Source organism: Trematomus bernacchii, unplaced genomic scaffold (genome assembly GCF_902827165.1).
Source record: "Trematomus bernacchii unplaced genomic scaffold, fTreBer1.1, whole genome shotgun sequence".
NCBI classification, from domain to species: Eukaryota; Metazoa; Chordata; class Actinopteri; order Perciformes; family Nototheniidae; genus Trematomus; species Trematomus bernacchii.
This window is the reverse complement of record NW_022987714.1, coordinates 16,373,771-16,401,319: the sequence shown is the minus strand read 5'-3', so window position 1 is coordinate 16,401,319 and position 27,549 is coordinate 16,373,771. Positions and strand designations below refer to the sequence as shown.

At 42.6% G+C, this 27,549-nt stretch overlaps 1 protein-coding gene across 1 annotated transcript in view; it reads left to right on the top strand.

Moving 5' to 3' along the window:
- Positions 1-19,994, top strand: part of zcchc14 (zinc finger, CCHC domain containing 14) — a 68,697-nt gene extending 48,703 nt beyond the window's left edge. Inside the window, 5 exon segments of the mRNA XM_034141374.1 lie at positions 15,204-15,298; positions 15,567-15,719; positions 16,161-16,438; positions 16,440-17,358; positions 18,131-19,994. Of these exon segments, the coding sequence (XP_033997265.1) occupies positions 15,204-15,298; positions 15,567-15,719; positions 16,161-16,438; positions 16,440-17,358; positions 18,131-18,186 (1,501 nt within the window). The 3' untranslated portion in view covers positions 18,187-19,994.
- The last annotated feature ends 7,555 nt before the right edge of the window (positions 19,995-27,549 follow it).

The following is a 27,549-nucleotide window of genomic DNA, read 5'->3' as shown; positions in this document are numbered from 1 at the left end:
TACACAAATTAACCATCAACTAGTTGTTAATTAACATGCATATTAGCAGTATATTGGCTCTTTATTAGTCATTATAAAACACTTAATGCCTTATTCTGCATGACCATATTCTACAAGTAATAGGCCATTAGTTGAGAGTTTTTCCTCAATAACCCTCTAATTAGTGCTTATTTATTGCAAGTAAGGAAGTTGTTGTACATGAGTTTTGGTCTATTATGCTCTGCTCAATATGGGCCTAATAAGGCAGTAGTACCACAAGAATAGTAATTCTCCCATAATAACACTTAACAAATATGATCTCTTCTTATGTAACAAGACATGAAACTATAAGTGTTAATTAAGTCTAAATAACTCAAAATTAGGTATTTCTATCTAAGAATATGTTCCCTATTTTAAAGTGAAGTCTTGTTCATAACCAATAAACTAGTAGTTTGACTCTAATTGACCTGAACAGGTTCCCTATTCTGAAGTTGCCTCCTCTTCACACTTTCTAAATACATTATAGCACACAATTACTGAAATTAACCTCAACAGTACATGAACAAAGTAGGCACACGTTGAAATACCTGTTTTATTAATGAACCACTATAGAGAGGTTCAGACACATCCCAAAACATGCCAAGTTTCTCCAAGGCTGAGAAGACATGCAGTCTGTACTTTTTAATAAAAACAGATTTTTAACAGAGTTTATATATTTGTGATCATACTGTGTGACCTGCTTGTATGTACTTACACAATAGCTGAAAGGTGGTTATTGTGTTTTTGACAAGACTAACAGTGTGTGTAATCATGCCATACATTTGAAAAGTGTTAATACATGTTCAGTACACATTTTACAAAAATGTAAATGTGCAAATATTAATACATTGCAAATATTAAGCATACTATGCTGGTGACCAGCATTGTATGCTGGTATGCTGGTCACCAGCATCCACCTATCACCAGCTTATGTTTAATAATAGTATTTATTAAAACTGCGGTCACAGACGTGCACGCAGTTGTGGGCGGGCCTTCGCGTCCGTGCGCCTGTCGGGGAGGGTCGTCGGTCGTCCCGGCGTCAATTTCTCAAATGTTCGGGTCCCGGGCCGTTTCTCAATCGCGAGGATGCTTGCTTGGTAGCACCAAGCGGCAAACTCTGGGGAAGAGCCGGGACGCCAATACGGAAGTGCCACAAACTGCAGTTCATATATTGGCCGATAGGCGTTGACTGCAGAAAGGAGCAATTTCCATAGACCCCCATGTTAAAATGCCCAATTTCACAGCAGAAAAAAAAACGTTTCTAGCCCTGGATGCAATAAATATTATTATGTATATAGTTAGATTCCACCTTCATGATTATGAATCTGTGAGTGAATTGTTTTCTAACATGACCCTTTTATTTATATTAGGTCTTAAAGTTTTTGCATAAATTAGGGCGTGGTCACATTGAGTGACAGCTCTGTCAAGTGACTGCTGCTGTTAGCTTCTTGTCTCTCTGCTAGCTGCTCCGTCTCCGTGAAGCTACAGGGACTCTGCCTGCTCAGTTCATCCAGGGAACACAACTTGACCCCGGCCGTGTTTGTTTGTTCTTCATGCTTATATATCGGACTATTGTGACCCGCTCTGCGGTTAAAACAGACGGTGCATGAATGCCGTTTTGCGGTAAGTGAAATTCGAGTACTTTATTTATGTGTTTATGATTTCAATCAGCTACGTAATGAATGTTAAGGCTTGGGTTAGCGTGTAAGCGAGTGGTAGCTACATCGGTGCTAACGATGCTAATCTTAGCCTCCAAGTTAACTTAAAACCATAGACTGTATATATGAAGGTTAAAACGAAATAGACAAGTGTTAAGCGTTAAGTGGGATAATACTGTAGAACAAAAGGCTTCTGTTTGAGGTTGATAAAATAAGGTCATCCTTGTAACTTAGAGAGATATTTTATTATGTGGGTAGGAACTGTATGCATCGCTAAGGTTAATTTAAATTGGCTATGCTCAAGTATGTAGACAAGCTAACGTCGAAGTAGTGTATGTGAAATCAACCTCACAATAAGATGTGTGTATATTACAATTATTAATGTCATATTTCAAGATGATTACTTAGATATTACAATATGGTTGGTTGAGCTGGAGTTCATTATTGAGCTTACACGTTAACATCACAGTCATCTGAAGAACGAACCCAAACCTTGTTGTTTTTATTAATTGCATTACCAAATTGGTATCAAATAAACAGTAAGCATTGGTAACACAACTTCCAAAGTTACAGTAAAGTAAAAAGGACCCTGACTCGGACAATACACAATCCAACATGTTCAACAGAAGATAATAAGTTATATTGTTTGTACACATGGTTCTTTACATATATATCTGTTTGTTTAAAGTGTCCAGGTGATGCAGACAGGCTGGACCAGAGAGTGAGAGACAGAACTGGACTCCTCACAGCAGTGAACTTCAGCACAGGTACAAATACTCTTTTTTCATACTGTACAAAGAATCAAGAAAGATATTGGTTTAAATAAATGAAGTATTGACTTTAATACACTGCTATACATTCCATTAAACAATACTAAATACTAGATCACCTACACATCAGTGAAGTTGAGGGTTTTTTCCATGCAAAGGGTTACATTTAGATGTTAACAAGCAATATGACTGTCAGCTTTCTAATTTAAGGTATTGAAGGCAAAGATATTTAACGCATAGTGACAACTGCTATTTATCTCTCAATATTGTCTGTAAAAACGTGGTAAAAGTTATTCTTTCAGTGAGACAACAGAGCAAGCTTGTTTTAATAACAGTTAAATATTATTTTGATAATAAAATACATTTCAATGTTGATGAATTTCATACTGTTCATTCATAATCTGATTGTCTTTGTAGCTCACTGTTGAAATAAAAAAAAACATTACAATTACAAAATAATTATATCTACAGCCCCTAAACACAAACACACCTCTTTCATAAATAACACACTTGTTCTGCAATAATATGCTTTATGTTTCCTGTAATTTTTGTTAGGAAAGGACATGCCTGAAAGACACGACTCAGCATCTCCTCTTTCTCCGAGGGTCAAGAAAAACATCCAATAGGAAAATTAAAAGCTGATGTTATGAGATGTTAAGACCAGTACAGGACATTCACTAAGAAACTACTTTTATTGTGAAAACACAGTCAGCTGATCGAATGCACCTATTTCCACATCTACACTCCATCAGCTGATTATTTCTATTTGCCTCACTTCATGAGCTTCACAACATGTACCTTGTACCACAGAGTTTGCAACGCAAATAAATGGGGCCAATCTTCAGTCGGATGTGAATGTGTAATCTAACATTTTCAGTAAGAATAATGGACAAAAGGAGTGCAAATACAAATTCAATTTATTGAAATGTGAACCAAAAGTTAATCAAACATGTTTTAAATAAAAAGCACATATGGACAGAAGGTGTAAACCTATTAAATGTATAAGTAAACACATTTAGTCAAATAAAGTGACAGACTAGGCCTGATCAGGTGGTATCAGCTATGCATGGGCTCCTCCATCAGGCCTGGTCCTCCTCGCTGAGGAAAGACCCTCAGTCTTCTCCAAACCAACAGACAGGACGTCCATCACACGGAGGTTTCTTTCTGAAGTCTCTGCAGCTCTCTGGACACCACACTGTCTCAATCCATCCACACTGAATATGAGAGGGGAAACATGAAAATAATAAATGCTTTAGACAATAAGAAATATAAAGTTGACTGTTGAGTTGCTCAGTTTTTTTAGATTGTCAATACTATTACTGTATAACTAATATCTCAGGTTAAGAGGCACCTTCAAATAAAGATTGGTCTTTAAATACATTTTGTCTTTTGAATTGTTTGTCTAAAGTCAAGGATCTAGAACTGGTACTTATAGTTTTAATGATACAGTCTGGTTATAATGCTGTTTGGAGGAGCCCTCACAGGTAAGAGCACTAACTAGCTATCATCACATGTACCTTAGCTTAACTTAAATGTATTAAACGTATAATTAAGTGATGGCAAAATATAAATAACTAATGTCATGCAAACATATTAATATTTTGCTTGATTCCAGTGTTTAATTTAGCACATTGCATACAAACGTTAAGGGATTTTAAGATTCTGAAGTATTATGCTAAAAACTCAACTTAGATTATTATTTATAGTTTTGCTGAATAGTCTCATGTCCGCTTACCTTAGAAACGTAAAATGCGACGGCAGTGTGCAGATGGTGAGCATGTTAGCTTAGCTTGGTAGCTTCAGCTAGCTCTGGAACTTCCAGCTCGGAGGCAGCAGGTCCCGCCTCGGCTCCGCCTCTTTGTCCTTATTTGGAGCAGGCTGGAGGCGGGAGTGGAACTCTGACGCCACTGTCGAGCCGTTAGTGGCCGACTCCGCCTACTAAGGGCTTCTCGGCAACTCTGCAGAATCCTATGGGTGACGTCACGGACCCTACGTCCATTTATATATACAGTCTATGGGTAGCACATGTCTTCCGAGTCACTTCCTTCAGAAGCTAGGCAAGAATCCTTCCTGGCATTCGGAAAACGAAGAGTGGAACAGGCTAGCAAGTGTGCAGGTGTGCGTCATATGAGAGGCCCCGCCTTACATTTTCCGCCTCAAATTTGGGGAAATTGGTCCGTGCGCAAAGCATTGTATCATATAAGATAGGGGATGAACTTGTCCTGGATTGGAATTTTTCCGATCATTCCCCTAGGAGGAGTACGCAAAAATGTCCTTAAAATGCATGAAAAACGCACATTTTTCCAAATGGCCGACTTTGTCGGGGGCGGGGCTAATGGAAGCAAAATCGAAATATGTCCGCCATTCCATGAGGAATGTCTGTGCCAAAATGTGTGAAGTTCTGAGAAACTATATGTGGCTACCGCACAATAGGGGGCGCTACTGAGCCGTTTTTGCCAAAACTTACAATTTTTTTGTACTGTCGCCAAGAGTTCGTGGGCTGTGACGTGTGTCCCAAGTTTCGCGTCCGTAGCTCATTTTACGCTATCGCAATAAATAAAAAAAGTATAGGCCACGCCCACCTTCGTCATTCGTTGCGACACTTTACATCTCAGTTCATAGCCACCCCCAGAGTATGTCTAAAAAAAGATTGTTTTATTTCGTCCATCCCTTCTTGAGTTATAAATTGGTGGTGTTTTTGGGGCCCCCTATAGTCCAAAATGAGAATGCTTTGGTGTGCCTATTCCCCAACACAGACTGAACCTATCCACCAAAATCTGTGGTGAATGGATACATTGTTGATGAGTTATGAGCATTTCTTTCTAAGCCACACCTTTTTGCTAATACGTTTTGATTAATGCCGGCCATATAAGTGAACATGCTCATTTCCTACTGTAATGTGTGTGACCCTCCACCGATGCGGTATACTAATGGCGCATTTCCACCATGGCGCGGAGCGCGGTTTAAGCGTGCCGTGTCGTGCCGGGCCCGTTTTTGGTTGCGTTTCCACTATGCCTAGTTCCGGCCCGGGGCTACCTTTTCACCTTTTTTCTGGCCCGACAAAATCGTGGTTCTATCGGGGCCAACAAACAGGGCTGAGTCGGGCTGAGTTTGCTAAACTAGAGAGAGAATCGCTGGCAAGGGGGCTACAACTACAACAAGATGAACATATTTGACCGTGATTTAATTGTAATACACGTTTCAAAATGATGCCGAAGTAACAACATACTGATACCGGTTAGTAAAAACCATGAATTAATGCTTTGACAAGTCTGCAGACGGACGGCAGGCGAAAAACCTTTTAAAATGCGCGTTGTCTAAATGGAGATCGGCTAAGCTAACGCAATATATGCTCCGACCGTCCACACTCACAACAACGGCCTATACAGACATAAATAAACCAGCGACTGTACTCGCCATGACACAGACAGTCTGTGGTTTGTACTTGTTTAACTTTTGTCTAGTTTATGAACAGATATGAGGAGCTGTGAGCTTGAGTGCTAACAGCTAACGGCTGATGTTGTTTTTCTGGGGTGCTCATTGAAGATGACGTCACGGCTCCGCCTACACTGCGTTACTATAGATACTACCCCAGTTCCTAAACTGTAATGGCAGCATAAAGTGAGCCAGTCCTAACAAGGCATAACGAGGCCTAGCCATACCGAGCGAGGCCGAGCGAGGCTGTGTAGTGGAAATGCGCCATTAGATTGGTGTTGATAAACAAACAATAGAAATTTAGGATAATATTGCACTATTTTTAACATTATGCTAATTAAAAGAAGAAAAGTAGGCGGAGCTTAGGGGTTCAAGAGGACTTTATGTAGAGCAGGTCCACCCGGATAACCCCTAGTTTCCACCGGGTCCGTCTGCGTCGCGTTACGGCTGCGCCGCGGTTTTGGTCCGACCTCCTCTAGCGTCATAACCCACCGGGCGCGTTCCAGAAGCGTTTCAGAAGCGTTTCAGAAGCGGAGCGTCGTGCATGCAGGCTCGCAGTTTTTGTTGATTTGGGCATATTTCCTGGACAGGCTACTGTGTACAGACAAAGTTAATAATAACTGTAATATTCCAGTTATAAACGACATGAATCAAAGATATGTTGCTGTATTTTAGTGGTAAAAAAATGCATTCATCATCATAATTATTCTATATATATAATTTACACAGTGCCTGTAAACCGGAGGAGAACGCTGGCATTTCTCCTCCTACTTGAAAGACTACGGAGGGATAGGGTCTGCAAAATTAGTTTGTGTGTGTGTATATATATATATATATACATATGCTATATATGCTCTGAACGTTCCACTTCCTGCCTGCCCGACATTACCTTACGGCTGCGTCGCGTCAAAAATAGGATTCATCCTAAATTTAGAGGAGCCCTGCGCCGAGACGCTTCTGGGGCGCTTCTAGGACGCTTCTGGGACGCTTCTGAGCCGTAACGCGCCGCATGTGGTGGAATAGCACCCATTGACTAGAGTGGCCGCGATCTCTGCGAACGCCGCGGCGCAGCCGTAACGCGGCCGTAACGCGACGCAGATGGACCCGGTGGAAATTAGGGGTAAGTGTGCAAAACTTCAGGTCCATCTGAGTTACAGTGCAGCTATGTACATTTCTCAAAAAGGCTTTACATATAGGTGGCGCTTGCGACCATGTGGGACATTTTTAACCCATCGACTCCAGAATGTCAAAACTATTTTTTTTCATTTAAAATAAATAGTATTAAATACTTAAATGGGAACAAAAACAGTAACAATATATATGATAAGAAATACAACAAAGAAATAAAAAAAAAAAAATCTTAAGCGTTTTTTTTTTTTTTCTTGTTTATGTCCATAATGTTTCCCGTTGTGTAGCGTCCAGCCTTTCCCAATCTGGCCTGCATTTCTGTCTGTTGAAGCCACTTCTTGAAGCAAACTGAAAAGAAATGTACAGATATACAGTAAGTACACTGTAAAAAAAAATTAAAATACACGTTAACATTCGGGCAGCTGTGGTTGCCAGAACTAGTTTGTTGGCACAGACGTTACAGTCAACAATTGCTTATGGTAAATAACAATGGCAAAAAACATTGGTAGAGTTAGCTAACGTTAGCTAACGTCATGTTCAACACAAAACCTCTAATGTGCATTACATTGACGATTTTAAACAAAAGTTAACTCTCTCAACTTGTAAGATAACGTTAAGTTAACTTACCCTTAAATAACTAGATCACGTTTTTCAGTGTCAACACAAACTGCAGAAAACGTTAGCTGCTAACTGTTCTTAGCTAAGACAGCTAGCTCTTGTTAAGGGAAGTAACCAGTGTTCGAAATGGGGGGGAGCCAGGGGCGTTAGGGTCGAGTTTGACAGCTCCACACCGAGGGAGAGGCCTGCCGATGCGGAGCCTGAAGCACTATTTGAAAAATAGGGCTCCCCCGAAAGCAAATGGGTAATTCAAACACTGGAAGTAACAATAGCCTCCTAGCAAACTTAAAGGTGGGGTAGGTAATTTTGGAGAAACCAGCTCGAATGCGCTAGAATTTGAAAATACACAGCCGGAAAAAATCTGCCACTTCCTTACAGAGCCCCTCCTCCAACACACACGAACGCGCACATGACCAATGAGGGCACGAGATAAGTTTGTGCACAGATGGAAGGCTGACAGGCAGGTAGGCTATCCAGTTACTTTAGCCGGGCCGGCTAAAATGATTGGTCGTGCTTTTTACAGTACTACAGATTAATTTTTGTAATGGATTTTTTGTCAAAGCACTTAAAGGGTCCATGTCATGGCCATTTCCACTGATCATAATTACATTGTTGAGGTATACTGAAATAGATTTATACTGTGCAATTTTCCAAACTCACATTGGTTTCGCATACAGCATCTCTGTAAAGTATGTGTATTCAGCAGTATTCACTCTCTCCACTAAACGACTCGTTGGAGCTCTTGCCCCCCCCTCCCTGTGAGCCTAGTGTGCTCCGATTGGTCAGCTCGGCCACTCTGTTCTGATTAATCAACCACCAGAGAGGCTCCGCCCATGTCTAACAGTGCTTTTTTCGGCTCGCTCTCGGAACATCAGTCTTATAATGGCGTCGGTACAGCCGTATATTTTATACGCTAACTAACCGAACTGTACCTACAACTGTTGTTATAGAAGAGTAAGTTATTTTTACCTGTAATAAACTACTACTGTTTGATGAGAAATCAAATCATGGTTTGCTATATATGAATGATATGTTATAGGAGCAAATAATTCAGGGAAGAAAGGATAGGCCTACTAAGTATTTCCATCAAACTTTATTTTTAGAAATGTACAAAATGAACATAAATATACATATATACACGGTATATCATCCATTCCTCCCCGTTGTCGGCATCTTGCCTATCGCAGCCGGGGCTTTTTAGGACGAGGCCTCAGTGTGGTAGTCCCGTCCCCGTCATGTATTTTCCGCCAGGATCTGGCTGGACGAAATCAAATGCAAATCACAAAATATTAGAGAAACTTAGTTGTTTTAGATTCGTTAGTAGTAGTTGTGGTAGGAGTGTGGATCTATCTAATCCATCTATCTAATCAACACAGTAAGCTTGCCAGCTAATATGCTAACCTAGCTTTCTTGTTTACCTTGATAGCAAACACGATATGAACGTTAGCTCGGAGGAACGGCAACTATAATGGAGTGTAATAAAACTACTATGAACAAAAGCTAGTGGTTCATATTAGGCTAGCAATAACGTGTTTATAATTGCAATCTTATACGGGTAGTCTGCTACGTTCGGTCATTCATTGTAACTGGCATGAATACAATGTTTCCCGCTAGCATGTATAGCTAGCCTCGTTAGCTATACATGCTATCAGCGTCGGAGGAAAGCCAACTGTAATGTACCGTCCTTTGGGGGTCTGTGAGCGGGCAAAGAGAGGGGATTTCCCCGTTGTCTCTGCTGGAAGTGTGAAATAAACAGAGTCCCCATTTCAGGGACACCTCTTGGAGGTCTCTAGGCCGTCCTTTGGGGGTCTGTGAGCGGGCAAAGAGATGGGATTTCCCCGTTGTCTCTGCTGGAAGTGTGAAATAAACTTAGTTGTTTGATGTTCGTCAGCTTGCCAGCTGGATTACAATGCTAATCTACGTTTGCTAGTTGTTCAGTTGTTCAATATGCTATACTATACTATGAACAACAAATAGTGGTTCATATTAGGCTATCAAGCACATGTTTACAATTGCAATCTTATATGGGTAGTCTGCTACATTCATTGTAGCTGGCATAAAAACAATGTTTTTCCGAGCAAACTCATGTCTAGCTCTTAGTAGCCTTGTTGTTTAGCTCGGTAACATACATGCTCGGAATGCCAGCTATAATGTAATTACGTTTCGCGACTGACCGTACGGTAAATCACCTGGAGTATACTGTCTACATGTATGAGTATTTCGTGTGTGAATGCAGACATTCTCCTGCTATGAGATACATGTATGTAAGGCCATCTGCTGATATTAGAGTTGATATGGAAACGCTAGCAACTTAGTTAGCACAGTTAGCACTGGCTTAGCAGTCCGAAACATGTTTACACATTTAAACAGTCGTGGTAGATACCTTGTTTGATAAATACACAAATAAGAATGCAAACTTACAGGTTGTGTACCCGAATCTTCCCCTGCTCCAAACGGTCCAAACAAACTAGGAATAGCATCGTCCTTCAGTTTCAAATGCTGTGCATATCCGGCCTCAAACTGGGCAATGTTTTGGAAGCTTTCGTCTGTGAAATGCCGCGCACACAGTAACGTTCTTCGAACCTCTGAAGGAACAGTGTTAAAAATAAATTTCAACCACTGACTTCGTCGTGGTTCTTCCGTCGGTAGGACAAACAGCTCAGATTTCTCCTCACATTTCAGGAAACAGGTCCTTGGCATTGGCATGACTGGATCGATTGTGAACTGAACCAGAGCTTCCAACAGTAAATGTTAGGCTGGCAGAGGGTGCGGCCAGCGCCGCTGGGTGTGGCCATAGCTCTTCGGGATTGGTCCATTTCGTTCCGGGTACCGCATGACATCATGCCGTACCCGGAACTAAATGGAAGACTCAAATGGGCAGTGACGTATCTCCAACGAGGCGTTTTGGGGAGGTATTTTCTGAGTTTTACTCGCTACAGGGTGTACTTTGAGGGTTTTGACTCTGCACACCGTTTACATGCATAAAAACCTTCATAACACACAAGGGGATGGGTAATAACCGGAAAAGCATGACATGGGCCCTTTAAGATATTCATCGCTATCGGGATGTTAAGAGCATTCCATGGAATATAACCAAAAAGTGTATCTCGAGCCGGTTTCTCAAACTTACCTACCCCACCTTTAAGGTTAAGTTAACAAAAAAAAGAAAGCAAAACGAACCTTCGAGAAAGCTTTTACTCTCAGACTGGGTGAAATGCGTTGCTTACCTCCAGAAAGACTTTTAGCGTGTTTCCCAGTAGACAGAGCTGTCAGAGCAGTTCCTCTCAGAAGAACAGCTGCTGGGCGGGGGCAAAGAAACGCTCAACTGATCTTCACTCACGACCGTTCGCGCCTGTCAAAACCATGTTTTATACCGCTTTGTTTCAACTATTGCTAAGTCAGTCAGTCAGTCAGTCAGTCAGTCAGTCAGTCAGTCAGTCAGTCAGTCAGTCAGTCAGTCAGTCAGTCAGTCAGTCAGTCAGTCAGTCAGTCAGTCAGTCAGTCAGTCAGTCAGTCAGTCAGTCAGTCTGTCTGTCTGTCTGTCTGTCTGTCTGTCTGTCTGTCTGTCTGTCTGTCTGTCTGTCTGTCTGTCTGTCTGTCTGTCTCTCTCTCTCTCTCTCTCTCTCTCTCTCTCCTCTCTCTCTCTCTCTCTCTCTCTCTCTCTCTCTCTCTCTCTCTCTCTCTCTCTCTCTCTCTCTCTCTTAGCTCTCTTAGCTCCAACCGCTGGAAAAAGCTGCAGTACATATGCCGAGCCTGTACGTGGCGCTGTAACTTCCTCCACAAAAGCAGCGAAGAAACATGGTCGTCATGGTTGCCCTTCTGTTCATTCACCGTGGTCGGGGCCGAGGGAACCGGGCAGAGTTTTTCGCCGGTCAACGTGTGTAAAAGTTTAAATCTTCCGGACAAAATTATAAAACTGCCGGTCAAAGGTCTTCTTTGTTATTTATTTATTAAGCTGATCCAGTAATGAGTGACCCGGCCGACAGTAACAAATAAACATATTTATAACTGGTTTAGGTAGTTTGAGAGGTAGGCTAATTAAAATAGCTAAGGGTGATGATCTGACTTGAAGTGTGTGTTTTGCTCCTCCAGCTGCATCACAGCGGGAGGAGCTGCGTGTCTCCGTCCTGTCAGATTAGACTTCACTCGCGTTTATGTCCATATCGAGATAAAGATAAATAATCTGAATTCAGTGTGCAGTTTACTTTTGCGGGGGTGAGCAGCAGAGGTGGGGGGAGGCAGGACTATTGCGTCATCATTATCACAAAATGATCGTATAGAGGCGATCACACGGAGCCGTTGGACCCCCCAGAGCGCTCCGTTCCCAGATCTATCCACCTTTGGACCCGTTATCGTTTGCGGGGTCCGTTTCTATCGTTTAGTTACGGCCTCGTGTGGCAAAAAGGGCTATACGCAAGAGAAATATGCGGATACAACCCGTTTTCGTCCTCGTGGGGCACCAGCCTCTCTCTCTCTCTCGTGGCCTCAATTTAAATAAAACGAGGCCACGCTTTATTAATTCGTGCGCACGATATACTTTCTCGTTCGCACGAGATAGCTCTCTCAAAAGTTGGGCCATTTTGTCTTCATGCGCCAATGAGCAACTCTCATAGGAATGAACGAGGCCCCGCCTCCCACGCTGTATCCAGTTCTTACTATACATCCATGGGCTGCACCCTTCGGAGTACGCAGCCTACGCGGTCCATGGAGGACCCACCCCACGTAGACCGGGTAGGCTGGGCCGAGCGGCCTACGAAATGAGACGGTCTAGCCTACGGAGCGCTTCGTATTTACATCACGTGATACGCGCTGTTCAGTTGCGCTGCTCCAGCAGCCTGCTAGCAAATTAGATTACAAGCTAACTCAGCTGAAAAGGATCCAGAAACGTTACTTTTACTTTTTTACTTTAACCATTTTTTGGAGATCACAGACGTCGATGAAATAAAGAGGACCATGGCCAGGTAAATAAGATTAAGCTGTTCCTTTAGCCCCCAGTAATGTTACATTAGTAAGTTAGCAAGTAAATGATATATAGCTGATGTAATTTAATCATATTATTTCATATTTAAAATAAGTCTTAATTTTTCTGTACTAATAAAACAAGAAAAAAGTGAATTAATCGTATTAAACACAGGGTTGCAAAAGTATTATTGCAAAATGTAACTCTAAGCATTTCAGACAAACAATCCTTAAAGGATCATTTAAAAATGATGTACTGTTTTGTTTTTTTTTAAACTAAAGAGATGAAATGACAGTCACACTTGCATCCCTTTGACAGCACTGCACAAACAAAAATCAAGCAAAAGGCTGCTGTCTATTTGTGATTGTCTTATTATTATGGGATTAGGATAAATTAAATAAACTTTAACCTAAATAAAAGATGATCAAATCTGGTGGAAATATTTAAAATAGGCTTTTTTTTTGTCCTACCTCAAAGCAGCATGAGCTGAATACAAAGGTTGTAATGTTGTCCCCAAGTTTAATAAACAGTAAAACATTGCAACATGTCAGAGAAATAAATAAAGCAAACAGCAGCTACGCGTCAGGGTAGCATTTTATAAATCCCACCGTACTGTAGGCTATACAGGTCTAAATGTTTTCACTTTGGTCTATTTATGTAATATAAAGTATAACTTATCTATAACAGAGCCAAGATCTCTGTATGACTTTAGTAAACTTCTGAATTGAATTAAGAATAAGTGTAAACCAATAGTGCAGTACGTCCAGCTAGCCAGCTTAATGCCCCTTGGGTTTGACGTGTGTGACGTTAGTTAATTTAAAGTAAGTTAAAACCCAATACTCACATTCATTAGTGATTCCTCCGCTTGCTGCTGCTTTTAAATCCACTCTGCTGGGGAGACCGGAAGCCATTTCATTTGAAAAAAACTCACTCTTCCCTGCGTGCATTGCACCCTGGGATATGGTAGACCGCGGAGTGTACATCAGATGTATGCTCCAAATCCGGGAAAAGTAGGCCGCATTCGTGGGCCGCATTCGGAGGAGTCTCGTCTTTTTTTTAAATTGGGACAGCCTTCTTTCGGCGGAAGTGACGTATGCGGTCTACAAATGCAGCCTCCGAAGGGTGCAGCCCCTGAATTGAGACACGGCCAGACACAAACATACACACACACACGCCCTGGCGACCGGACATCTTCTTCATAAAACTAATAATATGGCGTAATAATCGGGCAGTTCGATGTGTCTAACCATAAGAAAGTATCTTGTGCGAACGAGAAAGTATATCGTGTGCACGAATTAATAAAACGTGGCCTCGCTTTATTTAAATTGAGGCCACGAATTACATCTCGTGCGCACAAATTAATAAAACGTGGCCTCGTTTATTTATTTTTCTCTCTATGAACCCTCCAGGGCTCATATTGAGCAGAGCATAAATACCAAAACTCATGTAATTAGAGGGTTATTGAGGAAAAACTCTCAACTAATGGCCTATTACTTGTAGAATATTGTCATGTAGAATAAGGCATTAATAAGTGTTTTATAATGACTAATAAAGAGCCAATACTGCTAATATGCATGTTAATTAACAACTAGTTGATGGTGAATTTGTGTACCTTAATATAAAGTGTTACCATATATACAATATGGAGGCCATTTTCTGCAGAATGAGTACTTTTGATACTCTAAGTAGATTTTGCCCACAATACTTTTGTACCTTTTCCTCATACAGATTTTAAATGTATTAGCAATAATGTTTTGGTACTTTTTATCAAGTTAAGGATCTGAATACTTCTTCCACCACTGCACAAACACACACACACACACACACACACACACACACACACACACACACACACACACACACACACACACACACACCTGGGTTGTTCTCATGTGAACCTGCTCTTATTATCTCTTGATCGTGTTTCCATCCACAGTGTCAACAGGTGTCCATTAGGCATGTAGCAACACGTGTGTGTGTGTGTGTGTGTGTGTGTGTGTGTGTGTGTGTGTGTGTGTGTGTGTGTGTGTGTGTGTGTGTGTGTGTGTGTGTGTGTGTGTGTGTGTGTGTGTGTGTGTGTGTGTGTGTGTGTGTGTGTGTCTGCTTAAATAAGACACAGGAAATGGAAAGTTGCTGCTGTGGTTTTCCATGTGTGGGGTTGAGGGGTTTGCAGATGTGTTTGTCTAGACTCAAGGAGATGCTGGGATGCTAAGGAGCGGGATGAGTGGATAATGGTTCCCCCTGGTGGAAACACACTGCCATTCAGCTCTTGGATATGAACTGATTGTAGTCATGCAAAATAGGTTACCGACATGAGTTGGAAACATATTTAAGGAAACTTAAAACAAATATATATGTATGTTAATGGGATATTTTGTTCTGTTACAGTTTGAGTAAGGCAAGGCAAGGCAGGGCAAGTTTATTTATATAGCACCTTTCAACACAAGGCAATTCAAAGTGCTTTACAAAAATGGAAGACATTATGAAAATGGCATTTAAAATCAGTCATTAAAAAGAAAAGATAATAAAATAAACATTAAAAGAAAAAATACATGGATAAAAGTTAAAAGTTACAGTGCAGTTTAAGATGTGAAACATCCTATGTGTGTCCTGCAGGGAAATTAAGCTGGAGAAGCGTCCTTGCAGCGGCATCGCCAGAGTGACGCCTTCCAGTCACATGGGACCCTTGACTCATCCCATCTCCCCTGCAGGTAACACAGCTGTTTTTTGTTCAGGCTTTATCTTGGATTTATTTAAGTTTACAATGTTTAGCACAGTTTACCAGGGAACAACATTTGTTTCCTTGTTTGATTGCATCTTATATTAAAAAGGTTATATGCTATTCTTTTGTCCAGCAGTTTGAGACAGTAGCCCAAGGGTGAATGTATGCATTTTTGTAATGATTGTTAAACGTCCACAATGCTCTGTTCCCTATCGATTATAAAACCCTAAGTTGCAGTGTATTGAAATGTGTTCCAGGAGAGCTGCGGGTGGAGGTGGACGCTGTACCGCACCATCATCCCGTCTCAACAGACAGCAGCTCGTCCTCAGGCTACTCTAGCTCTTCCTGCTCCCCCCGAACACCACTCTACTGTGACTCCTCCTTCGACAGGACCAGAGACATTCACAGGCGTACGTTTTCTCACAGGACTGTGAAATTCTTGAATGCAGCAGCTTGAAAGTTGTGTTAGTGGACTAACATAACTGACTAATATTATTGTAGTTAAAGCAGTACCCTTTTTTGGACCCATACTTCCTCTATAAGATTATTATGGAAGCTAAGAAAGGCTGTGATGTTTTTAATCCCACAAACAACTGAATACCTAATTGCAAAATAAATAAAAAAACACAACATTTGCAGTACATCTATATTTACTTAGAAACACATTTTTCTGAATGAACACAGGTTGATTTGTAGTCTTTGAAATTATTGGCAACTCATTTTAAGTATTAATTCTGACTTAAAGCTCATTTTCAGGGTTATATTTGTATGTCTCCACTGTGTCTGAAACAAGACTTTCTGCCATTCGTTGCTAAAGGTAACTTTCCCCTCCCTGTGTGTCTGTATTGCAGGAGTGTTGGGCCCAGAGGCAGCAGGTGGGGGTCCAGAGAAGGAGCGCTCCTGTCTCTTCATCCTGAACTCCAGCGGCCCCCCAGGCTCCAGTCGCCCCACAGCCCAGGTCCTTCCCGTCCAGACAGACCCTGCTCATCTACACCCACCCTCCTGCTCCTCCCACCCCGCCCTCTGCCCCCTGCAGTCTCCTTACCACCCACAGGCCAGTTTCCCCCCGCCCCTGCTCTCCTCTGTCTCAAACCCGGCTCGCATCCTGAGCTCGCCTCGTAAGCCCCGCCCCCCCTCCACTATGCTCCGATGAAAGGACTAAACCTCTGGGCCTGCCTGTGTCTGCTGCAGGCTTCGGTGGGGGGGTCAGTGTGGGGAGGGGAATGAGGCTGGAGAGTTTGTTCCCTGGGCTGAACATGGACGGCTCCTCCACCCTCCAGAACTCGCTGTGCCAGGGCCTGGGGGGGGATTCCCTGGGTCTGATGGTGGAAACCAGCGCGGCTCTGACCTCCACCTCCAACAGCCTCCACCACGTGTCCCACCCCCCTCTGCACTTCCACCTCTCCTCCTCTACACCCCCCTCTCCGTCTGGATACTACTCCTACCCCCCTACTTCCTTCTCCTCGTCCTGTTCCTCTGCAAAGTCTGGCATCTCTAGTAGCGGCTGTGGCATTGTTCCCATGGCAACCGCAAGCAGTGTGCCAGTAGCTGCAGTGCCCGGCAACACTTACTTTCCATCCCAGTCTACCTGTAGCCCCTCCCCTTCCCCCTCCTCTGCGTCTTCATTGGATCAGAACTCAGGCCACACCCCTTCCATGTGCGTCTGCAGCTCCTGCGGTTGTCGGGGGAACTGCGGCGCCTACGGGGCATTGCCCGGATACGCAGCGGCCGGGTACCTCCAGCCGTTCTCCGCGGGCCCCTCGCTCTTCACCCTGGGGCCCCTGCTTCACCTCAGCCCCCTCATAGCCTCGCCCAGCGCCTCCGTCAGTGGGGGTACAGCATTCTCCTACCCGATGATGGTGCCCCCCCCACTCTACCACCACAGCCCCCTGTCACAGGACCAGCAGCAGGGCTATGGCTTCTACCAGCCCCATGTCATTGTTGGAGGCCAGAAACGGGCAGCAGGGAACATGTCGTGTTATAACTGCGGCGCCAACGGACACAGAGCGGAGGAGTGCAAGCAGCCGGCCATGGACTCCGCCCTGCAGGGTGAGTGACCGGGGATGAATCGAAATAGATTCACTTTTTGTAGTGTTCAATTAAAAAATGATCAACTTCAATTCAAAAATATAATTATTCATTTGTCATTTCGATTTGGCAAATTGAATGATCTTTTTTCCTCTAAAGCATACTTTAAAAGCAATTTTTTATGAATTCCGGATCAATTGATTTCTACTTAATTGCTGAAAAATCATTGGACGGATTAATTAGTTGGTGTTTTTCAGTTTATTGGTGCAAAACAACACGTGGTATTCTTAATGTAATTACAAAAAAATGTAAATCCTTCAAATCGAAGGTCAGTAAGTGGTTGATTTCCCACATTTTGCATATTATAATCTTTGGTACAGCTCTACCAGAGATTCATTATTGCCTAATACATTTCTTTTAAATGCACCATATTGAAGAAGAAATGTGTGTACTCTGATAATGCTACATTGTGAACAACAAATGTTGAAATGGCCAGAAGATCTAGTAAATAGTAGCTAAAAATATCAGTTAGCCTAAAACAGCTAGCTAAATAACAGCTAACTGTAAACGTTAAAGCAGGAATGTAATGTGAATGTAATCTTATTAAATTGTTCATTTAGTATATCTTGTTGTACATTACATTTTGTGTCAAGAATCGTGGAATTCATTGGTCTTGGTAATGTGGTACAACCTATCCAAAAAGACATAAGAACAGGCTGCTTGGCCCACTTCTCTTTCCCTTTATTGCCAAAGCTCTAACACAGGAAGTGTTTTTCTCTGTTGTGCTCCACAGGCTCATTTCGACTGAAGTACACTCCTCACTCTGACAGTAAGGACTCGGGGGACTAAGCAGCAGAAACATCATTCTCCTGACACAACCGTACCTCATGTTCCTGCTGAAGCCCGGAGACATTCGGATGGCAGCCCGCCTCTGGGGAAAAGGAGGCAACACAGCTGTCTTTTGTAATCCTTTTACAGCAGCTTACAAAGAGATAAATAGAAGAACGGAAGAGGAAAAGATAGATGTGAATTGTCCTATTAGCTTTCAAAAAGCCCGGAGATTTTTAGAACCTCTGCCCTGCCTTATATCAGAGATGTAGCTGGAACGTACAGTATGCATCCCAAATCTGCTTCCCAGATAAATAACTTAGCATTTATAGTCTTTGAGATGGTTGAAAAACAACAAAGACACAGCACTCAGTATCCAAAGAACTCTCTGGGTCAGGTGACTCTTTCCTTGTCTCAAAGCGTGCTCTTATTGTGAAGGACTGGATACCAGCTCCAGTGATACTTTTGAAAATGGTTCTTGTGTATAGTATGTCTGGTGATCGGGTTTAGCGCCAGTTGCCTGTAGACGGCATGAGGCTGTGTACAGATGTACTCGTGTTTATTTAATACTGTTTTCGCAGCTAGAAATCAACACACTTATGCAATACGTGCGCAAAGCGTAGGCAATCAAAGTCCGACTTTAGAACACAACCGCATATTCAATTCAACAAAGGGAAGTTCGACTGCCACACACAACACATTGTTTTCTGTTGTTGTTTTTGTTCCTTTTGAGTAATGCATTATATTTGTTGGAAGCATTTCAAACTACTATGATTGTCAAGAGGCTTTCAGCTGTATCAACTTCTTGCTCATCTTTGTTGGACAGAACCAAAAAAGAGAAAAAATAAGAGTCACTTTAAAGGTACCCTGAGGCACTTTTTACTACTTGTTGCACTACGGAGTAATGTCTTGATGAGCATGTTGGTGGTAAACATGGACGTTTACAATGCAGGAAGAAGTACGTATTGGGTCAAACATATGGACATGGAGGACAGGTTACAGAAGCCCTCCTGCAGCTGAGGGATCACAGGTTGGTTGTACCAGCTGCCATTTCTATGAAAAGCTTTCTCCAGGGCCTGGGGCGGACTCCATCAGCTGGGGGCGATCCGCAGCTCTCTGCCTCTGAGCTCACCTCAGAGCAAACTCGTCTCCAGTGCCAAATACTCATCCTCTTGACAATCACAATGCACACTGAGTATTTTCAGTAGAGTACTTCATTGTTGGACATTTCAGAAGGTGACAATTTGTTTTCATTTCAGTTTGATGATGTTTTATTTGACATGTTGTTGTAAGAAAATGAATGTTGAGTGTCCCGGATGTTAAATCTTAAACTTGTTCTCACTCCAGGAGAGGTGGAGCAGACTCTTTTTATGCAAAAGTCAATCCAGGACAGGTCAGTCAGAAGATGTTTCACAGCGTGTTCAGGTCTCTGACTGACGAGGATCTGGGCAGGACCCAGAGTTAAAGACACGAGGACGGCTGGTCCTTCAGATGAAGCTCCTTCTGTGTCCCTGGAGGACGCAGAGCAGGGGTGTTTATTTAAAATATTAAATACTGAACATTCAGTATGTATAACAACTTCTGTCTGTTTTAAAAAACATTTTTTTATAATGTAACATTATGGTCGCTTTTTCGCAGAAGTAGGGGGCTTAGAATCAACTAGTACACTTTTGTCCAGTGTAAATGAATATACCAAAGAGTGCTTTCAGGTTTTTATGTAACACAGTTCCATTTGTTGCTGTTCTTTATGGGATTAGTTTTGTATCATAAAGATAAAGCAACACTTTCTCAGAATAAAGCAAAACTATGAGTTTAAAAGAAAAAAAAAACTGAGTCAAGTAAAATAAAATAAATTTCAAAAACAAAGCTATAAGTTGCAAACAAATCATTTGTGTAATCATGTAAACTATAAGTCTTTTTTCTTTGTTTTAACATAGGTTTTTGTTTGCAGTTCTTGTTTCTTCTTTCTCAATGATCAGACTTTTGCTCTCGCCGCAGCTTTCTCATTTGCGCTCCTTCACTTTTTGTTTGAGATTCTGACACAAACCTCCCAGGTGGGCGGGACTTTCAGGGGTGCATTTCCATTGGCTACTCAGTTTTTGAGTGACAGCCCAGTCCTCCAGCGATTGTGTACAGTGCAGACAGCTGCGGTGCGGTAGCTGATAGTGATGGGAATTATGGCTCTTTGAAGGGAGCCGGATCTTATGGCTCCGTTCCTTTCAAAGAGCCGTTCAAAAGAGCCGTTTTTTTTTAAAGGGGGCGGGGTTACTAGGTTTATCTGCGAAATAATCACCAGGATAATGATTGACTGCATTGCCAGACCTAATGTCAATAATCTGCATTGTAAACATGACACAAGGTGGCGCCTCCATGTCATTCATGTCAGTGAATGTACTTTGAATTTACCCTCTGTATGTGTTAAGTAAATAAAGTTGCCTTGCCTTGAATGAAATTCACGCAACTCTTAATATTAGTAGTGTGTTTTTAAGTGGCGATGGAGATTATTTGTTGACCCTGCTTTAAAGGATATTTTGCCTTTACAAATGGTGCGCTTTATCACTGCCTGGGTTTTGGTTGAAGTGCATCCAAATGCTGCTGCGTTTTCGCGTTTGGCTAATTTTCCATCCGAAAAACACGTCGTCTATCTGTCCCGTACCACCTGTTATGACTTCTCTCTCTCGCGTATTCCGTTAAGACCCACCCCACCTAACTCCTCGTGCTGAAACCTACCAATCAGAGTAGGGGCGGGTCTTCACAGAATACGTTTGGGGAACAAAATCAAGCTTTTTAAAAGGCGAGTGGATTTTGGCAGGCAGTGAGTGCGGACCAACGATTGAACGATAACAAGAACGGCTCTCACCAAGTACGACTCGGTTCCCCTCGTTCGTACCAAAGAGCCGTTCAAAAGAATCAGCTCGTTCGCGACCGACACATCACTAGTAGCTGAGCGTGGATAGAACACCTCCAGAAGAACCAGCATTTCAATTATTATAATACTACAAGTGAAAATATATGCAAGTATTGATCATTTGTGTTGTTTGTGCTGTACTATACGGTCTGTTTCTTTGTGTTAAGTGAGAAGTGCTATGAAAGTTAGCTTTTGCTACCTTTAGATCCATAACAATGCAAGCTAAGTAACCTAACAGTTAGCTACATAGCTAGCAGTGAGTGAGCGTTCAGACACCAGCGCACACACTCAAACGGACTCGTGTGCCTGACTCTACCAACAGACTTTCATGATTCTGTTTAGATATGCAAGTATAAGCCATGATAGCTTATTTTATTAACACGCTAATTTGATATGAAAATCAATGGAGGCTGAGTTAAAGGACACCTATCATGCTATATTTAAATGATATATTGTAGGGCCATACCTATATAAGGTATATTTATACGTTTCTGTTTTCAAAATACCAAACAGATCATGCATTTTAGCCATGCCTCATTTCGCTCTATTGCGGCTTTCACACCAGCGCTTTTCCCTTTCTAGCTCCTAGCTAGAGCTTTTCTGGTTCAGCTCCGGTTTCCCTTTTCAGCTCCCGCTCTGTTCACACCGCCCAGCTGCCGCTGCTGCGTCATGACGTCACCGTTTACATCGCTGATTTTCTCCCCAACGGAGCTCACAACAACAACAACGGGGGGGGACTGCGTCAGGTCGTTGATCGTGTTGCTTTTAATCATACGAAGCCGTGGTTCATTGTTTATTAATGTGTTTCAGCTGCATTTACCGACCGCTGCAGTGCTGGCTGCTCTTCCACGGGAGTTTATTCTCCCGTTAGCTCCGGGTTAGCTCACACGGCTCTAAAGTATTCACTGTCTGACTGTCACACAAGCAGCTGATACATATCCCCAGTTCCCCTTAAGTGAATGTGTGTCAGTCTGAATTGACGCTGTTTGGCATCACAACGCTGTTATGAAAGTTTCTCTGGTATAACATGGGTGATGTTAGCATAGCAACCGAAGCTAAACTGACTACTTGCTAAGCCGTTTTCTACAGGCACATTTTACCGGCGTATTTTTCATTATGATTCTACTTGTGATAGTCGGACATGACAACCTGTGCAGCCCATGTATTGATTCCATCCGATAGCTGCTATAATAAAAAACAAAACGTCTGCCTGCTCTCCACAATGATCAATAACAGCGAACGGATGGTCAAAGTAAGGTACAAATAAACAGAATCACACGAAGCCTGGTTAGTGTTGCCTGACTTTATAAAGTGTGTTTTTTTTTTTATAAGTGTGTGGTTGCCTTCTAGTCACTTTGCTCAGCGCTACTGCTTGTAGGCAGGCATGACGAGACTCTTCAGTCGACCCATGTTCAGGGGATGTGGGTTTAGTTTCCTGCACGCCTCGACGTAAGAGAGACGTAAGTGACGCCGCGTCATAGCTCCGAAGCTCTTGCCTCTAGACCGACAATTTTTTGGAGCTGGAAGTGAACCGCATTCCGGAGCTATGACGCGGCGCCGCTGCGGTGTGAACAGGAAAAACCGGCGCTTTTCCAGCTCCAGCTCCGAGCCGGTGTGAAAGGGGCATATGTGCTGTTTGCTGTCTACGGGGCTGATTCTGTGAGCTGCAGCTGACCACGCCCCCCTGCAGGAGAGGGGAGCCGTGCTCTGATCAAGTCAAGAGGGAGAGAAAAAGAGATCTCCGTCCTCCGTGTTTTATTATATAGAGTCGTTATTCATTTGTTTTAAAGCTCAATAAATAACAAAGAAGACCTTTGACCGGCACTTTTCTAATTTTGTCCGGAAGATTTAAACTTTAACGGATATCTTGACCGGCGAAAGAAAACCTAACTGAAACTCTGCCGCACGGTCCCCTCGTTCCTTGGAAGAGGTGGAGAGGTGGGTGTTTGTCATCTGCTGGTGGACTAACCGGAGAGAATTACAGTGCTTGCCTCGACGGGGAGGGATTGCATTGAATTACAGCAGCAGGAGCAAACGCTTGCCTCGGGGAGGGAGAAAAAAAGCCACAGCGGAGAATAAACAGAAGGGTAACCATGGTAACTATGGGCGGGAAGTCTTCTTCGCTGCTTTTGTGGCAGACTACAGCGCCACTTACAGGCCTGGCCTATGTACTACAGCGTCTCCAGCGCTTTCGAGCGGCAATGGCCGGCCGTGGCCCAACCCCACATTCCCCTGATAGGTGGAGAGTTGGCCCAATAGCCGTAGCGCCACTTTACTGACGTCAGTAAAGTGTTCAAATCTGGATCAGTTTTTATCAGATCCGTTGCAGACCCTTTCTTAGAGATTTGGGTATGGAGGAAAATAGAGAGGGTTGTGTTTTCTGACACTTGGTGAGTTCCCTGGAACACCGGGGACACATATTCATGTATAAAAGACGTACAAAAGTGCATTTTGCATGATAGGTCCCCTTTAACTTTGTAGGAAAACCTACCGTCCATGACTGCCCCTGAGCTGTGTTTTATTTGTTAACTTCATATTTTTCATTTCCTAAAACATTTATTTTCCTCTCATATTAACAGTGTGGATCATTGAGACAGCGTGGTGTCCAGAGTCTTATCCCGTTTCCCCACTTCCTCTGAGGGGACAGCACGGAGGGGGGGGCATGAAGAAAGACCTGCACCAGCTTCATCCACGCTGACGTAGCTGTTATCACTGGCTCAGTGTCATTTCATTTGACCAAATGTCTTTACATATACATTTAACCTCTTAAGCCCTGAGCCTGTTTTTCAGGTCTCAGGCTCGAAAATGACATTCCCAGAACAAATGACCATATCTTCCCTTCTAAAAGGGTTAAATTAATAATCTTTATTCTCAAAGTAATGATAAACCTGTGAGTTGGATGTAGAAAAGTCAGAATCAATATAGATGTTTTTTATTTTAAAGAAAATTCAGATTTTACATAGTAAAAAACTGTAAATGATAGTGTCCGTCCAAAAATTCTTTTTTACTTATAGTGAAAACTACCCTTGGATGATGTAGTAGACTAAAAGCTTTAGGAATCCAAAGTACAACATATAATAAGTACCCTGTATCAAGATTGATGCAAAACAAGTGAAATTTGACCTTTTTAGAGAGATTTAGCCAAAAACCCCCACTTCTGGGGTCATTTGGGTGGATTTGACCTATCTCTGGCCCCCCTTGCTCGATTTTGATGAATGAAATCTCTATAACCGCTAGAGCCAATAGCCGCGTTCACACCAAGTACTTTCCTGTACTTAGTTCCGGCACTAAGAGCCCCGGCGCTTTTAACCCCAGGGCACTTAGTACAGATCGCGTTCACACCGGAGTACTTTTCCCTGAGGGAAGATTACGCAAATGATCCGCTGACGTCACTTCTTCTTCTTCTGCTTTGGCTTTACTGGCAGGCCACAAACCACTTCACGGCGAGTACAGTAGGTGGCAGTAAGCACCTTAAAGTTGTTTGCAATCCGCTACAAAACAAGAGAAGAAGAAGAAGAAAAACTTCCCGCGTATACTGTCTGTTGTTTACCTTCCGACCTCAGACATGATGGAGATGGAGTCGACTGAAGTTGTGCTGTTTGTGCTCATGTTATACAGCTTTGTAACTTCGTTAATGCGGCCAGAGCCTGAGCCTATTAGGCGTCCGACAAAAATCCGGAGCCGCCACACGTCGAATGCTATAATCGCAAAGTTTCTTCAGCATCAAAGGCAGTTCAAAAGCTTTAGGAAAAGGATTGGCCGACGGAAAGCACACATGATTGCCTTGTTTCACCGTAGGATGGCTGATACAGGATCTGTTTAATCGCCATGTCGGTTTTCTTTATTGCACTCTCAAGACATAACATTAAATAGAAATATTTTAAATGTAACTAAAGTGTCAGTTGTACATGTCAGTAAACATTGTCAATATAAAATAAAGTGTCAGTTGTACTATATAATAACAGTAATAACAATATAAAATAAACTGTCCCAGGTGTAGGGAGTCTCAGCAGCAAACCCACCTTAATGATATTTATATATATATATATATATCTTCGTGAGACCCACTGCATCCGTCTGCCATAAACACTATGCAAACATACATGTTAGTTTTGGCCCATAGTGGACTCCATGTTGTGTTGTGTGAAATGGGGGGGAATTAAAAGTTTAGGTCAAATAATATTTAAAATTATATAAATTATCATATTTGTGTATGTGCCGCTGCCATTCCCCCACAAGGTTGCAACATTGATGATAAATAAATGACAAATAAAGCTTTGCCAGTTTATAACCGATGAAACATGATGGTATCAGAATAATCACTTACATGTGATGTATAGGATGCTACACAGGTCACAAAAGATAAAGTGTCAGGAGAAATAAGCTTAATCGCCATGTCGGTTTTTTTTATTGCACTCTCAAGACATAACATTAAATAGAACAATTTTAAATGTAAATAAAGTGTCAGTTGTACATGTCAGTAAACATTATGTATAAAATAAAGTCATAACAGTAATAACAATATAAAATAAACTGTCCCAGGTGTAGGGATATTCTCAGCAGCATACACACCTTAGTGCAAAGTTGTGTGTCGTGTGTCAGTATTTACAAAGACTATACCAAATAAACTGTTATTAAATGCAGTTTGTCGCTCATCCTGCCGCTCCTGGCGCTGCTCGCGCTGCGCCGACGCTTCCTCATGGCGCAGCGCCCACACTTCATCCTGGTGCTGCTGGCGCTCCATCTGCTGCATCGAGGTGAGCATCCTCCGTTTCCTGGGCCTTGGTGAACAGCACCATCTGATCTCCACGCAGCGACTCATTCACCACGGCACGCCGGTCCTCCAACGCCTGGACGGTCTCAAGGAAAAAAGTGCATCCTGTGTCCGCTTTCCTAAGAGGGGAAAATAAGCAAGATACAAGATCAACAACCAGAGACAATACATCATGTATTTTTTAGCTGCCCGGATTATAACAGACAAAGACTCATTCTGAAAACTGCACTGGAACAACTCAACATCAAGGACATGGATTTCAAGTCAATATATGAAAGTAAATCAAGAAATGAAGCAAACAAGCTGATCTTCAAATTCTTCAAAAACACTGGTCTGAGGACAAGGATTTAATAAAAACATTTAATAAATCAACAGTAGGTGGCGATATATGCTCCAAGTGGAAGCGATTTCTTACCGGAAGTCATGTGACCTCTAGCCCGGATGTTTACAATGTTTGTGAGAGAGTAAAAAGGCGCGAAAATGTGTAAATGCCGGTCTAGGCGAATACGTTTTCACGCTGTTTCATAATTGTACCAAGAAGGAAATAAACATGATTGTGAACATCAGTTCGATGCGTAACGTTCTTTCAAGACAAAGTTACAGTGTGTGTACCTTTGCGTTTGGTTGCTGGTAAGGGAGACGAGCAAGCGCTTTGATCTTCAAGGCAAAGCTCGCTTGTTTCCAATCCCGAGAGTTGATGATTTTCCTCGCCTGAAACACACGATTAGTGCCATGAGTTAGTGAAGCAAATTACAGAAACACTGCACAGTTATTCACAAGTCAAAACGTTTTCATAGCGGCCGAGAATATCTAGCTAGCTAGATGTTATTAGCCAGCTCGGGGCCAGTGTTAGCTAGTTCAGCCTAGCATGGCTAGCTTGATCTACTGAGCAAATAAAAGTACATCTGAGACCATTATTGTGCAGATTAAAACCCCAGTGCATGTAGTTGCTTTTACCTTCGTCGTGGTCCGCCGCTAAATCCGCCGTTGGAGCGGCCTCCAATACCATACTGCCCGACTCAAGGCTCGATGCTGTACCGGAGAATGAAGGTCTGTGGCTTAGCAAAGCATCCAAGCGGTCGTACCATTTACTGGTCTTCCGGTCGTTATCACTTTTATTATTCCAGTCTTTAATTTGTTTGTAGTCCTGCCGGAGTTTCTTTATTTTTAGCCGGCATGCCATGGCGCTGTGCAAGATTCCCATCTCAAGCAACTTCTTCGAACAACGATCGAACATCTTCGAGTTGGGTACTGGCTTCAGCAGCATTCCCTGTCCAGAAGCGCTGATACCTCCTCATCACTCCATCGCTTCGATGATTTCCTGATGTTTGCCATAATTTAACTGCGTTAAAAAACAAACTACTCTCCGTTTGTAGCGAGGAAAAACAATGGCTGCTCCACACAACATTTTCACAGTTGTACGGGCGTGGTTTGCAATTCGCCCAGCCAATCAGCACTGGGGCACTTTTCACCCACAGGAAAGTACGCTCTCTCAGCGGACTCTAAAAATGGGGGTAAAAGTACCCGAGATTAAGTACGATTTTTGGTGTGAACGCGACATAAGGGGTACTAACGGAACTAAACGCAAAAAGTACGGTGAAAAGTACTCCGGTGTGAACGCGGCTAATGGAATCGAGGGAAAGTTATATACACACCAAAACGTTAACAAATAGAGTGGTGAAGTCCCTCCCACTTACTTCCG